Here is a 13,816-nt window from a genome sequence, read left to right as displayed (position 1 = left end):
ACAGAGGAAAGCTTTAAAAGTTTTGCATAGAAGCAAATATCGGTTCAAGCACAAAAAAAGATTGCTTCAAATGTGTGGACTTGCAAAGGAATGCAGAGGTTGGGAGGAGGGCTGTGCTGTTGGTGGGTTGGCACTTGGCAGTGTGGATAGTGTATGCGTGGGTGCCCCTTTAAGAGTCCTTGCGTTTTGCCCCCTGTTGCGAGTGCACTTGATGAATCGATGCCCATGGCGCTTGTGTGTCGTGGTTCTTCAGTTGGTTGTCGGGTGTTTATTCGTGTTTACGGGGACGATGAAGGTGACGGATCGGATCTCCTCCGAGCTGTACGCCGAGGGGGTGAGTGTGAGCCGGGGCAGGTGCCTCCATCCGCCCTGTGTCCCGGGACAGCGCTCCTTTCCACTCTATTATGGCGATTAAGTGAACGTCAGCGGCAGTGGGCAAGCTGGCGAGTGGTGGGACATTCTGTGCAGAGTTAAAAACAAATAAAAAATCTGCGCAGAGTCGTAGAAAAGAGAGGAGCACGATGCAAGTTTGTGTAACCTTTTCCAATAAATGTGCAATAGTTTTGAATGTGGTGAATTTTACTTTCACTGCAGCTGCTGTAATCCCTGAGATGTTGCAGTTTCAGGCCTCTGAGCGCGGTTATATCTCAGCTCAGTACCCAGTTTGCACCCAGTTTTGTTTGCAAGGATCTGACACAAATCCAGGGCGAGGCGGCTTTGTATCGACTTGCCAAGGTAAAACGGGGGTATATTTTGGGGGGGGGGGAAGGTGAAAACATCAAAAATAAAACGGAACGGCGCTTATTAATGTAATAGGATCACTAAGCAGCATGACTGTGAAGTTGCAATGAAATACAGTTTTGAAAATGCTAAAGCCCTCAAGGGTAAACTCATGAGGGGTATAGGTAGTGAATGCACTCAGTCTTTTCCTTAGGGTTGGGGAATCAAGATTTAGAGGGCATAGGTTTAAGGTGACAGTGAAAAGATTTATTAAGAACTTGAAGGGCAACATTTTTACACAAGTGTGGTAAGTATGTGGAATAAGCTGAGGCAGGTACAATAACAACTTTTAAAAGACACTTGGATAGGTACGTGGGTAGAAAAAGTTCAGACGCTGGCAAATGGGACTAGCTTGGATGGGTATCTTGGTTGGCATGGACCAGTTAGGCTGAAGGACCTGTTCCTGTGCTCACTGACTATGATAACAAATATAGAGGCTCTTAGTGGATCATTCCATTGGGTTTTCTATTACAACAAGGAGGGCAGGCACGGTAGTGTAGCGGTTAGCGTAATGCTTTACAGCGCCAGCGACCTGGGTTCAATTCCGGCCACTGTCTGTTAGGAGTTTGTACATTCTCCCCGTTTCTGCGTGGGTTTCCTCCGGGTACTCTGGTTTCCTCCCACATTCCAAAGACGTATGGGTTAGGAAGTTGTGGGCATGCTATGTTTGCGCTGGAAGCGTGGCGACACTTGCGGGCTGCCCCCAGAACACTCTACGCAAAAAAGATACATTTCACTGTGTGTTTCAATGTACATGTGACTAATAAAGATATCTTATTTGTGTAACAAACAATCTGCCTGAAGAACTCAGCAAGTTGTGGGAGGAGAAGAATTGTTGATGTTTTGGGTTGAAATCCTGCATCAGGACTGAGTGGAGAGGTGTGATGGCCAATATAAAGAGAAGGGGAGTGGTGAGAAAGTGAAAAAAACAGATCAAAGTATTTGTGCATCTCTTAAGTACTTATGTTATCTGATATACACTGTTAGAGGTGATGGAAAATTTGGTAGGAGAAATGGGCAGGCAGTAAACATGCAGAGGGAGTTGGAGGTTTGTAGAGGATAACAAAGGATTAGGGGTGAAACTCCAGAGTTGGTGAGGGATGAAGCAAAGTACAGGGCTAAATGAGAAGTCAGAGCCGGAGGAATAAAAAACTGGGGCATTGTTGAAATTGCAGAGAGTGCGGTATTGAGAATTTTTAACTTGGACAGTTGGATCAGCAAGGGTGGTAGGGGTGAGGGTTCAGTGGTGAGCAGGTCTGGAACAATTACAGCAGGGTTGAGAGTTACGTAATGGTAGAAGGGTGGAGGCAGCTGGTGGTGGTGGGCAGTGTTGTGGAGATGGAAGTACCCTGTCTTTGCAGTGGAAAAGATACACGATCAAAAGGCCAGCTTGGAGTCAAGTAAGATGCTAAAACTACTGACATCCAAGTTGCGGATCTGATGAGAGAGAGAGATGGAATCAATGGTACAGATGTGGAACTTATTTATGGAGACACAAGAGACTGCAGATCTTATCTGGAGCAAAATCAAACTGCTGGCAGAACTCAGAGGGTCGAGCAGCATCTGTAGAGGGAAATGGACAGTTGATGTTTCAGGTCGAGACCCTGCATCACTGTTTATTTATAGTGGTTAAAGAAAACTTTGCTCTCAATCTTTTAGTGGATAGAATGGCAGCTCATCGAGGCAGCAGAGAAATAGTGGTGGCAGCAAGAGAGGTGTGAAGAGTTAGAACTGGTGGTGTTTACTGTCTCTGGTTGGTAGGAGGAAGTGTTCAAGGGCAGATCTATGGGAAGTTCAGAAATTAACAGTGAGGAGTTGGGGTATAAGAGGGCCTGCTTTCACTCCAAAGGTAATGGATAGAATCAGGTAAGGACAATGTGACTGAACTGTGTAATTGAGAATCGTGTCAATGACAGCAGAGAATTTGAGAAGGGAGACAAATAGTATTGCATCCTGGTCATCGAGGATATCTTTGAGAATTTGGGTAGGGTGATTTCAGTGCTGTGGGAGAGTTGATTTCAGAAATGCAATCATTTGGCTCAAGGAAAGATGGAGGCTAATTTTGGAGGCATCTAGGAATTCAAGGAATTTTGAGAGGGAATTTAAGAAGGGATGGTTCTTTCCTAATGACATCAAAGGAGGCATTTGGCCCATCGAGTCTATGCCAGCTCTCAGAGCGATCCCATCAATCCGATTTCCCCCACTTATTTTCCTGTACCAGGAACACCCCCCCCCCCCCATTACTGTCATCTGTCATCGGGTTATGGAAATTTGCCCTTACAGAATTCGCAAATCATTACCCAAAAATTTGAGATGGAATAAAATTCACTTTCACAGAATTTATGCAGAAAAAGAAGTAAATAAGTCAACACAATTTTTTCTTTAACTTGTGTTTCTTGACGTTGATGTGCAGATGATGCAGCTTCGAGTTAAAGAAAATTGAAGTAAGGACCATTTTCTAGGAATGCAATCCCCCGTAAAGTGAGGGTCACCTGTAATCAGTTCTCCCACACATGCCCATTAACACAGCCATCCATCACCTACAGAGGGGTAATTTACAGGAATCAATTAACCCAATAGCTAGATATAAGATATTTATTTATTAGTCACATGTACATCGAAACACACAGTGAAATGCGTCTTATTGCGTTACTAGGAATGTGCAGGAGGCAGCCCACAAGTATCACAACTCTTCCAGCACCAACATAGCATGCCCACAGCTCTTAACCTGTGCGTCTTTGGAATGTGGGAGGAACTGGAGTACCTGGAGGAAACCCATGCAGACATGAGGAGAACGTACAAACTCCTCACAGACAGTGGCGGGAATTGAACCCGGGTCCCTGGCGCTGTAATAGTGTTACGCTAACTGCTACACTACACATCTTTGGGATGTAGAAGAGGACCAGAGCACCTGAGGGAAACCCATGCAGTAACAGGTAGAATGAGAAAACTCCTCACAGACAGCGCCCAAGTTCAGAATGGAACCTGGGCTGCTATAGCTGAGGCAGTTGCACTACTTGATGTGCCACTGTATTGCCCTTTTTGTGTTCAGAGAGGTTCTGGTGCTTTTTTGACAGGTTAGGACAGTGATGTTGGCAGCCTTGGTGATCATAATTGAGAAGAAGTGGGGTGCTTAGAATATCAGTAATATGGGATCCAGGAAAAATGTTGGTTTATTGTGAATGGGGTCCAGGGAACATGTCTGATGGTGTGGACAAGGTGAGCCCAGAGAAAGCAGGACAAGAGATAAGAAAGCCCAGAATGTCGGGTGAAGGTACCTGTCTGTCCCACCAGAGCCTGTAAATGGGGGTGGAGACCTTGGGTGGACTATTACATTTGTAATCCCTGGTTGTTTTCTTGCAAAGAACTGGAGGGGCTGCTCACTGTCCCCACAGAATGGCAAAGTCCAGGCTTAGAACGGTGACAGTCTCATCTCAATGTTGGAACAAAGCCAATTCAAGATTTTGTTTTGAAACAAAATCTCAAATATATGTTTTGTTCTTGAAGATATTGGTAAGTGAGTGGAGTAGCACTTCCATCTGATGCTCAAATTCCACAAGTGGTTGTTAACTTTCAGAAGAGAGGGCACCACATCCAAGCTCAACACTGGGCATCTGTGAACTCAGCAATAGTTACTGGCATTGAGAAACTCAGGCAGATATGTTTCCCTCATCAACCCAAGGGAACTGCTGTCAGTTATAGCTCGCACATGACTTTCTGGCAAAGATCACTGAAGTCAGTGATATCTTGGGATACGTTGATATGCAGAACTCTTTGACAGTGAAAGGTAGAAAAGCCGAGAGATCAGTGCATCGACTCTCCTTGCAAACCTCAAGAGGGACCAGGACAATGCTTGTTTTGATGTGAATATGTCACTGATACATTGCTCCCAAGGGCAGTAAAACAGCAGGGGCCTTGTGCTATGCTCTTCCTGGAACCAAACCTGAACATAAACACTTTCCACCATGTGGGAACATCTTAAAATTGTTTTTAAAAAGATACACAGCCTCAACAGCTACATTCTATTTATTGTAATGATGTTGGGAACTAAGATCAACAAAAGTAAGATGGATTCTGAGTTAATCTAGTTTGCAGCAATGCTGCAAATAAAACCACTTAATGTACAGTAGTTGGTTGGCATCATTAACTTCCTGGTTTCCATTATAATTGGGAACATAACTGAAGGAACATAGGGTTTAGATGTTTCAAAAAGGACAGGGGCGGAGATAAAAGAGGTGGGGGAGTGGCTTTGCTGATCAGGGACAGTGTCACAGCTGTAGAAAGGGAGGACGTCCTGGAGGGATTGTCCACTGAGTCAGTGTGGGTGGAAGTCAGAAACAAAAAGGGAGCGATCACTCAATTGGGAGTATGCTACAGAACCCCCAATAGCAGCAGAGACACTGAGGAGCAGATCTGGAGGCAGATTTTGGAGAAGTGCAAAAATAACAGGGTTGTTGTCATGGGTGATTTCAACTTCCCAAATATTGATTGGCACCTACTTAGTGTAAAGGGGATAGATGGGGTGGAGTTTGTTAGGGGTGTCCAGGAAGGATTCCTGACACAGTATGTGGACAGGCTGACTAGAGGAGAGGCCATTCTGGACCTGGTACTAGGCAATGAGCCTGATCAGGTTTTAGATCTCTCGGTGGAGAGCATTTTGGAGATAGTGACCATAACACTTTGACCTTTCCATAGCCTTGGAGAGGAATAGGAGCAGATGATATGAAAAGTATTTAATTGGGGGAGGGGGAATTGTGATGCTATTAGGCAGGAACTTGGGAGCGTAAATTGGGAACAGATGTTCTTGGGGAAGTGCACAGCACACATGTGGAGGTTGTTTAGGGAGTACTTGCATGGGGTTCTGGATAGGTTTGTCCCATTGAGGCAGGGTAAGGATGGTAGAGTGAAGGAACTGTGGTTGACAAGAAATGTAGAATATCTTGTCAAGAGGAAGAAAGAAGCTTACCTGAGGTTTAGAAAGCATGGATTAGACAGGGCTCTGGATAGTTACAAGGTACCCAGGAGGGAGCTTAAGAATGGACTTGGGAGAGCTAGAAGGGGGGCATGAGAAGGCCTTGGCGAGTAGGATTAAGAAAAACCCCAAGGTGTTCTACACGTATGTGAAGAATAGGACTATGACTAGAGTGAGGGTAGGACTGATCAGGGGTAAAAGAGGAAACGTGCCTGCAGTTGGAGGAGGTAGGGGAGGTCCTTAATGAATACTTTGCTTCAGTATTCACCATTGAGCGAGACCTTGACATTTGGGAAGATGGTGTATGACAGGCTGATACACTAGGGCATGTCGATGTGAGGAAAGAGGATGTGCTGGAACTTTGGAAAAACATTAGGATAGATAAGTCACTGGGGCTGGACAGGATATATTCATAGTTAATATGGGAAGTGGGGGAAGAGATTGCTGTGCCTTTGGCGATGATTTTTGCATCCTCACTGGCCACAGAAGTAGTGCAGATGATTGGAGGTTGGCAAATGTTCCTTTGTTTAAGAAAGGGAGTAGGGACATCCCTGGGAATTACAGACAAGTGAGTCTTAATTCAGTGGTGGGCAAATTACTGGAGGAGATTCTTAGAGACAGGACTTATGGGCATTTGGAGAAGCATGGACTGATTAGGGACAGTCAGCATGGCTTTGTGAGGGGCAGGTCGTGCCTCATGAGCCTGATTGAATTCTTTGAGGATGTGACAAAGCACATTGATGAAGGTAGAGCAGTGGATGTTGTGTACATGGATTTTAGTAAGGCGTTTGATAAAGTTCCTCATGGAAGGCTCATTCAGAAAGTGAGGAGGCATGGGATCCAGGGAAACTTGGCTGTGTGGATTCAGAATTGGCTCGCCCGTAGAAGACAGAGGGTGTTGGTTGATGGAGCGTATTCTGCCTGGAGGTCAGTGACCAGTGGTGTTCCGCAGGGATCTGTTCTGGGACCCCTGCTCTTTGTGATTTTTATAAATGACGTGGATGAGAATGTGGAAGGGTGGGTTAGTAAGTTTGCTGATGATACGAAGGTGGTGATGTTGTGGATAGTGTAGAAGGTTGCTGTAGATTACAACAGGATATTGATAGAATGCAGACCTGGGCTGAGAAGTGGCCGATGGAGTTCAACCTGGAAAAGTGTGAAGTGATGCACTTTGGGTGATCGAATTTAAAGGCAGAATACAAGGTTAATGGCAGGACTCTTAGTAGTATGGAGGAACAGAGGGATCTTGGTGTCCACATCCATAGATCCCTCAAGGTTACCGTATAGGTCGATAGGGTTGTTAAGAAGGCGTATGGTGTGTTGGCCTTCATTAATCAGGGTATTGAGTTCAAGAGCCACGAGGTAATATTGCAGCTCTATAGAACTCTGGTCAGACCACACTTGGAGCATTGTATTTAGTTCTGGTCACCTCATTTTAGGAAGGATGTGTAAGCTTTAGAGTGGGTGAATAGGAGATTTACCAGGATGCTGCCTGGATTGGAGAGCATGTCTTATGAGGATAGGTTGAGTGAGCTACGTCTTTTCGCTTCGGAGAGAAGGAGGATGAGAGGTGACTTGATAGAGGTGGACAAGGTGATAAGAGGCATAGATCGAGTGGACAGTCAGAGACTTTTTCCCAGGGCGAAAGTGGCAAACATGAAGGGGGCATAATTTTAAGGTGATTGGAGGAAGATATATGTGGGAGGGAAGCGTTAGATAGATATTAGAGCAGGATAAAATGTCAACACAACATCATGGGCCAAAGGGCCTGTACTGTGCTGTAATGTTCTATGTTCTATAAAGATGTGCAAAAAGCTCCATTGTTTACAAGGGGCATCGCATAATCAATTGCTCATCTCCCAAGTAATTAAATGCTAGTAGGAACATTAGAATCACCAAGACAGGCCCTTAGTATTTGAAACAGACAGCATTTTTCCCACTGGCACTTATTGGCAAAAATTAATTTTAAACTGACATCAGTTTGGAGAGACCAGATGCAGATTGCGTGATCGCTTTGCAGAGCACCTGCATTCAGTCCACAGGGGTGGTCCTAAGCATCCACATCAGGTCACCTTGCAACCACGTCTCCGATATAGCTATTAGATCATACTCGTAAGTTGCTAAATGTTCCATCAACTCATCCATCTTATTGCAATTGCTGCATGCATTCAAATAAAGATTTTGTTTTACAGTCTTACTTTGGATTTACTTTTGTTGCGCATCAGTTTGCTTGTTCTTCCCAAAGAATGTCAGGTAAATTACTCTTTGAACTCATTCTTAAGCACCTACCTCTTTTACCCCACAGTGTGGTATTTCCCGGGGTATGAGATTTGGTTATGAGACTGAATTATTCTTTGGCTCTGGCCACCCTATGAGTGGGATTACATGAGCATGCAAGTAGCCAGTGAGTTGACAGCTTTGAAATTACATCAGTCATTTTTAGCATCCAAGTGTTTCCCTTGAATGAAATCCTTTATTTAATTACGTTAAAAGAGAAGGCAGTGTTTCATATGAATGAACTTAATTCCAGTGCTTGTGTCTCTTAACGACATGGGAATGTAAGTCACCTAGTGGTGTGTTCACAGTTTGATTGTTCAAAGATTTGTTTGTCAGCAGTTTTAAGGCTAAGACCGCTGTCGGTGTTTTTGGCAGCAGTTCATTTAACTGAGATATAATTATTGATTACCACTTTGCTCTTTGAACGTCACCCTAGACACTTTGACAGAGCTGGGATTAGCCCTGCGCCAGGGTGATTGGGGGTTGTTACTAACTGCTGGTTGGAGAGGAGGGACTTCTTTGAAGTAAATGACCTGCATGGGTCGATTACTGCATGCGTTGGACTTTGTTCAAAAACCTCTCTGGTTAATCTTCAGCAGAAACGGTATGGGGTTGACCCACATTCCAAAGACATATGGGTTAGGAAGTTGTGGGCATGCTATGCTGGTGCTGGAAGTGTGGCGACACTTGCGGGCTGCTTTGTATTTCGATGTACATGTGACTGATAAAGGTATCTCTATCTCTATCTCTACATACTAGCCTAGAGGGGCTCTGACTTGACATCTGTTCTCCTCAACTTTTGAGGGATCACATTTTGTGAGGTCTTGGGGGAAGTTGGCGCCTGTGATAATGTGTTGCTATAGCCCAGCAATACTCCTGGTGTTGACTTGTCACACTATCAGAGTGGGTGGATTCATTGGGGAAAAGCCTGTAGCACTGAGAACTCAGGCACCAGCTATGAATAAGTCTCATTAAGGCCTCAGGTTGATGGGCTCATTTCAATATGCACATAACAAAACAATTTAGTCTGGGTGCCAGCTTTGCTCATTTTCCTTCGTTTGGAATGAGATCAAAAGAGCTTCATGTACACCAGGAGCTCTTTGTAGTAGCATAAGCTTTCTGTTGGTTTTTTTTAATGTTTTTGTTTCATGTGGTATGGCTATTTTTTACTGATAATCTGTACTGCTGACAGTCAGTTTTTTTTTAACATTTTAAAGTAAATTTTAGGGAGCCAGGTTAGTTTATTTCTTAATTCCTTGTATAAGCCTAAAAGAAAGTTCAATGGTTTTTAAGGTACAAAATTTTATTTGAAAAACTTGGTATTAAAAGTGAATTACTTTGATTTACTACACCCCGTGGATGAGGTAAAGCCTCACAAGCAGGAGGAGGAACACCTAAACCCCTTTTTTTTAAAGTAGGGAAGTTTCCCAAGACCCACTGCAGAGCATTTTGAAGATATCATTGTGTTTAAAGGTACAATGCAACTTGAGTGTGAGCTCAACATTCGTGGGAGGGCACAGTACCCAGGAGAGATTTTTTCAAAGTCAAGGAGGAGAAGGTCCTACAGAGTGTAATGGCAGGTTCAGATAGTGATTTTTTTAAAATTTCCATTTTTCAGCTGTCCAGTAGGTAGGCTGGTTGGCATAGAGTAACCACAGATGTGGTCTGTTTGGAATAGACCTTGGTGACGATGATTACAGGGAGGATTGCAGGTCGTTAGTTAGGGAGGATTGCAGGTCGTTAGTTAGGGAGGGCTGGGCAGGGAGAATATCAGCACAGAACAGGCTGCAGGTTAGAGTGGGGTTTTGGAAGTGCTGACCGTGAACACAGGAGGGATCAGTGAGTGACTGAATGGCAGCCAAAGGCATCTTAGCTAATCTTGATAGAAGAATCTACAGACATCCCACTAATATTAAAAAATACAGGGGAATAGCTAAGTACCATTACTGTCACTATTTGGAATAAAAGGCTGAATAAGTCCCCTGGCCCAGATGATTTGCCTCTCAGGATCTTAAATGAAGTTTGTAGTTCTGGACAGCTGCTTAACAATTGGAAAAATTGTTCATGTGCTACTCTTATTAAAGAAGGGTAAGTAAAAAATTGAGTTATTATAGACCAATTAGACTAATGTATATAATTGGAAATGTGGTGGAATCAATTATTAAGGAGATAATAATTTGAATAACTTAAGTTTAATAATTACATTTGGAAAATCATAATCTGATCAAGCTGAGTCAGCATGGCTTCATAAAGAGGATTATTTAGCACAGAACTGGGTCCTTTGGCCCACTACATCCATGCCAACCTTTTTGCCCATTTATGCTAATCCCATTTGTCCTCATTAGGACTGTATCATTCTGTGCCTTGCTTATATAACTTCCTCTCTCAAAGCATTGTGAATCTTTGGAATTCCTTGATCCAGAAGGCTATGGAGACTGAATCCTTGAGTATACTTATGTGGTGATTGATAGTTGTTTAATCAGTAAAGGAATCAAGGGTTATGGGGAGACGGTGGAAAATGGACTTGAGGAAAGTAGGATCAGTTATGATCATAATGAATGTAGGAGGAGGCTTGAGGGGCTGAATGGCCTATTCCTGTTCCTTCTTCTTGTGGTCTTATAGCCCAGAGGAGTGATCTGGTCCCTCTTGACATGAAGATTGCTGTAAAAAGTATTTGCACTCTGGGGCTTAGCTCTACTGCTCCCCTTTTTATGCACCTCATTCCTACAATGGACGTGTATGTGGTGGGTTGTGGGCATGTTCTTTTTTATATAGGTGTTTAGGCCTTTTTCCTCCTCTTTGTGAGGTTGTTTCCTTGGGCAGCATGGTGGTGCAACAGTTAATGCTGCTGCTTCATAGCTCCAGGGACCCTTGTTCAGTCCTGATCTTGAGTGCTGTCTCTGTTGATCATGTGGGTTGCCACTTTGTGCTCTGGTTTCCAAAGATGTGCGGGTGGGTTAACTGGCTACTGTGAATTACCCCTTGGTATTGGTCACTGGCAAGAATAAAGAATCAAGGATAGTTGATGAGCATGTACGAGAGGGAATAAGTTACGGGGTGCCGGGAAATAAGAGGGGGATTATTTCCTGGGAGCTGTCATGGACCCAATGGTCTGAATGTCTGACACTTGTAGCGTGACAAGTGTAAAATGTAGCAGCAAGTGCAATAATGCACTGTCATTTCTGACTTGGCTTGTCCTGACATAATACTGGTTGTAATAGCTCCAAATGCTATAAACCTATTTTGTGTCAACCCTGGCAATGGGTTCAAAGCACAAATTGCCCCTGATTGATGTCACCAAATTGGAAAGTGTACTTGAAAAGAATGACTATTGAGGGAGTTTACTTGGATTGAGCCAGACGAGCCTACACCTGTTTAATGCTAACATTAGGTACACTACAGAGTGGAAACAAAATTCTTTCTTAAAGGTCTCTTCATGGTGAGCATCCAATTTTCACCCACGTTTTGGGGCATCTGCCCTCTTTCAGAAAACCAAGTGGGAGTTATGTATTAATCCTATTCAGTGAGCTGTAGGTGAGCATCAGTAGCCAAGTGATATTGCCCTGTAATCCTTTGATATCATGAGTAACAGATTTAAAACAAAGCGTAAGCAACATTGCTGAGGCAGCAACTTGGTGGATTAGTTTCAGGCAGATCGGTCACAATGGGACTTCTGGAGCATAGATATTAAATGAGGGTAGGAAGGGATGTTTAATAAAACTTGTTTATGTAAAATGTAATAGATACAGAATAAGAATCTGGTATAACTGGGATAAATTGAGCTATACATTCTTGAGAGGGAAGATGGTTGAGGGATATCTTGACAAGATCAACCATTAACGTTGATCAAAGAAAACAGACAAACTTGAACAACTTAATGATCCCTTCCTCTTGTTTCACTGGTGGTTATGTTTTTGTTTTTACTTTAGTCTTTTGATGTTCTTTATCTGTGTTTTGTCAACAGCTGGAAGAGTTTGTGAAGTTTACAGAAGTACTCCCATTAAAGAAGTTTGGCCTCCATGTAGAACCCATCGTTTTCCTAACAGCTGTGGGCTGGATTGAATTGGTTGGAGGTTTGCTGCTGATACTTGGGCCCAGAATCTTACAGGAAGTCAGTAACATTGTCCTCTCAATCATTATGATGGGTAAGGAATGGTGTAACATGCACTTCAGTCAGACACATAGCATGAACACAGCTGGGTCTGTGTGCACATTGTTCAAATAATTGATTTGTGATGTTCGTGCAAAACTTTCAGGTCTGCAAAACACTTTGGGTTTCAAGCAAGAGCTCTCAGAACCAGAGAAGTGAACTTGAAGGTACAATGGAGAAAAGGGGTATCTTGTTTAAAAGGTAAATGAAGGGTAAACAGATGGGTATTAAACTCCACAGACAAAAGAAATCTAGAACATTACAAGAGGATAGGAGATGATTCCAACTGGTGATCAGCAAACTTAGGACTAATGTCAGGATCGGTCTCCTCACCATGTATGTATATTTGACAGTTGGAATAGAAGTTGAGGAGAAATCCTTGTACATTATTGAATAGGCAATGGGAAGGTTTTCCTTTTGGGTGGACAAGTTACAATGGTTGGCTGACCTTTCTTCCCTTTGCTTCTGATATAAAAGTCTCTTTGGCGATCATTCTTAGTGAAAAACACATCTGACAGTAGTGCAGAATGTTGCAAAGCCACAGAAGAGTGTGCATGCCACCGGCACAATACTCCCACATGTGATGTATCCTGATCATTGCTATCTGAATTGTGTCGGGCATCTTGTGTTATAAACTAAGATAAAATAGTGATGCTCCCAACCACCAAAGGGGTTGGGGTGGGGGAATGACTTCCTTTTCATTCCTGAAGTCTGGAATGAATTTGAGTGCATATTCCAGTGGTGGAAAAACAGTTTGTGTAAATTACCCCAGTGTAGGTGGATAGTAAGAAATAGCCTTTTTTCTACCCATTGTGTCTGTACTCAGTTCATTTTAAAACTTAAAGTTTAAAATTTTCAAACTTTATGTTGGCTTAATGCTGTTAAACTAGCCATGAATTTATAAGGGTTCTTCTGTTCCCTAATCCTTGCAATGTATCGCCTTGGGGCAAGGTAAGGTTAGTGCAGCAGGTAGTGCCATAGCCTGACACCTGAGTTCAGGTCTGTCCTCCATTCCTGTCTGTGTTGAGTTTGTATGTTTTCTCCATGACTGCAGGTGTTTCCTCTGGGTGCTCTGCTTTCTCCCACATCCTAGAGAAGTGCTAGTAGGTTAGTCGGGTACTATAAAGTGCCCTGGTGTAGGTGGGTTGTAGGAGAATCAGGATAGAGTTGAAAGCATGTGGGAGAGAACAGCTTACAGCAAAATAAGTCTGGGAACAGGATTGATGGGATTGCTCTGAGATCCAGTGTAGACTTGATGGGCCAAATGCCCCCTTATGTTCTAAGAAAATATGAAATATGTAAATATGAAATGTCGTGTCCATGCTTCCATTACAGTTGTTTTTATTTGAAGCAATGGCTAATATCTCAATTTAATCCAGAGCTATGAATTCTATATAAAGGAGTCTTATTCTCCGACTCAGCCAGAGAATGTTTTCATGCAGGAGCTGCCCGGTGTGGAGGAGTATTGCAGTGCACTTGAGGGTTTTTAATTAGTTTGCCTTCACAAAGTGAATCTTCTCCATGGGAAAAATGGTACCGAAACAATAATGTGGATGCTGGAAATTTGATATAAAGGAAACAGAAAATGTAGTCTACTGAGAAACATGTTGAGTGATATCTATGGGGGAAGAGAGAGA

General features: G+C 43.3%; 1 protein-coding gene across 2 annotated transcripts in view; it reads left to right on the top strand.

Annotated features, from left to right (window-relative positions):
- Positions 1-203: 203 nt before the first annotated feature.
- LOC127581745 (transmembrane protein 35B-like) overlaps positions 204-13,816 on the top strand; it is a 39,352-nt gene continuing 25,739 nt past the window's right edge. For both annotated transcript variants that reach the window (XM_052036422.1, XM_052036423.1), the window contains exons 1-2: positions 204-334; positions 11,994-12,174. In XM_052036422.1, the coding sequence (XP_051892382.1) occupies positions 212-334; positions 11,994-12,174 (304 nt within the window). In that variant the 5' untranslated portion in view covers positions 204-211. The remainder of the gene's footprint in view (positions 335-11,993; positions 12,175-13,816) is intronic.

Source organism: Pristis pectinata, chromosome 22 (assembly GCF_009764475.1).
Source record: "Pristis pectinata isolate sPriPec2 chromosome 22, sPriPec2.1.pri, whole genome shotgun sequence".
NCBI classification, from domain to species: Eukaryota; Metazoa; Chordata; class Chondrichthyes; order Rhinopristiformes; family Pristidae; genus Pristis; species Pristis pectinata.
The sequence above is the reverse complement of the archived record's forward strand: the minus strand, read 5'-3'. Positions and strand labels throughout refer to the sequence as shown.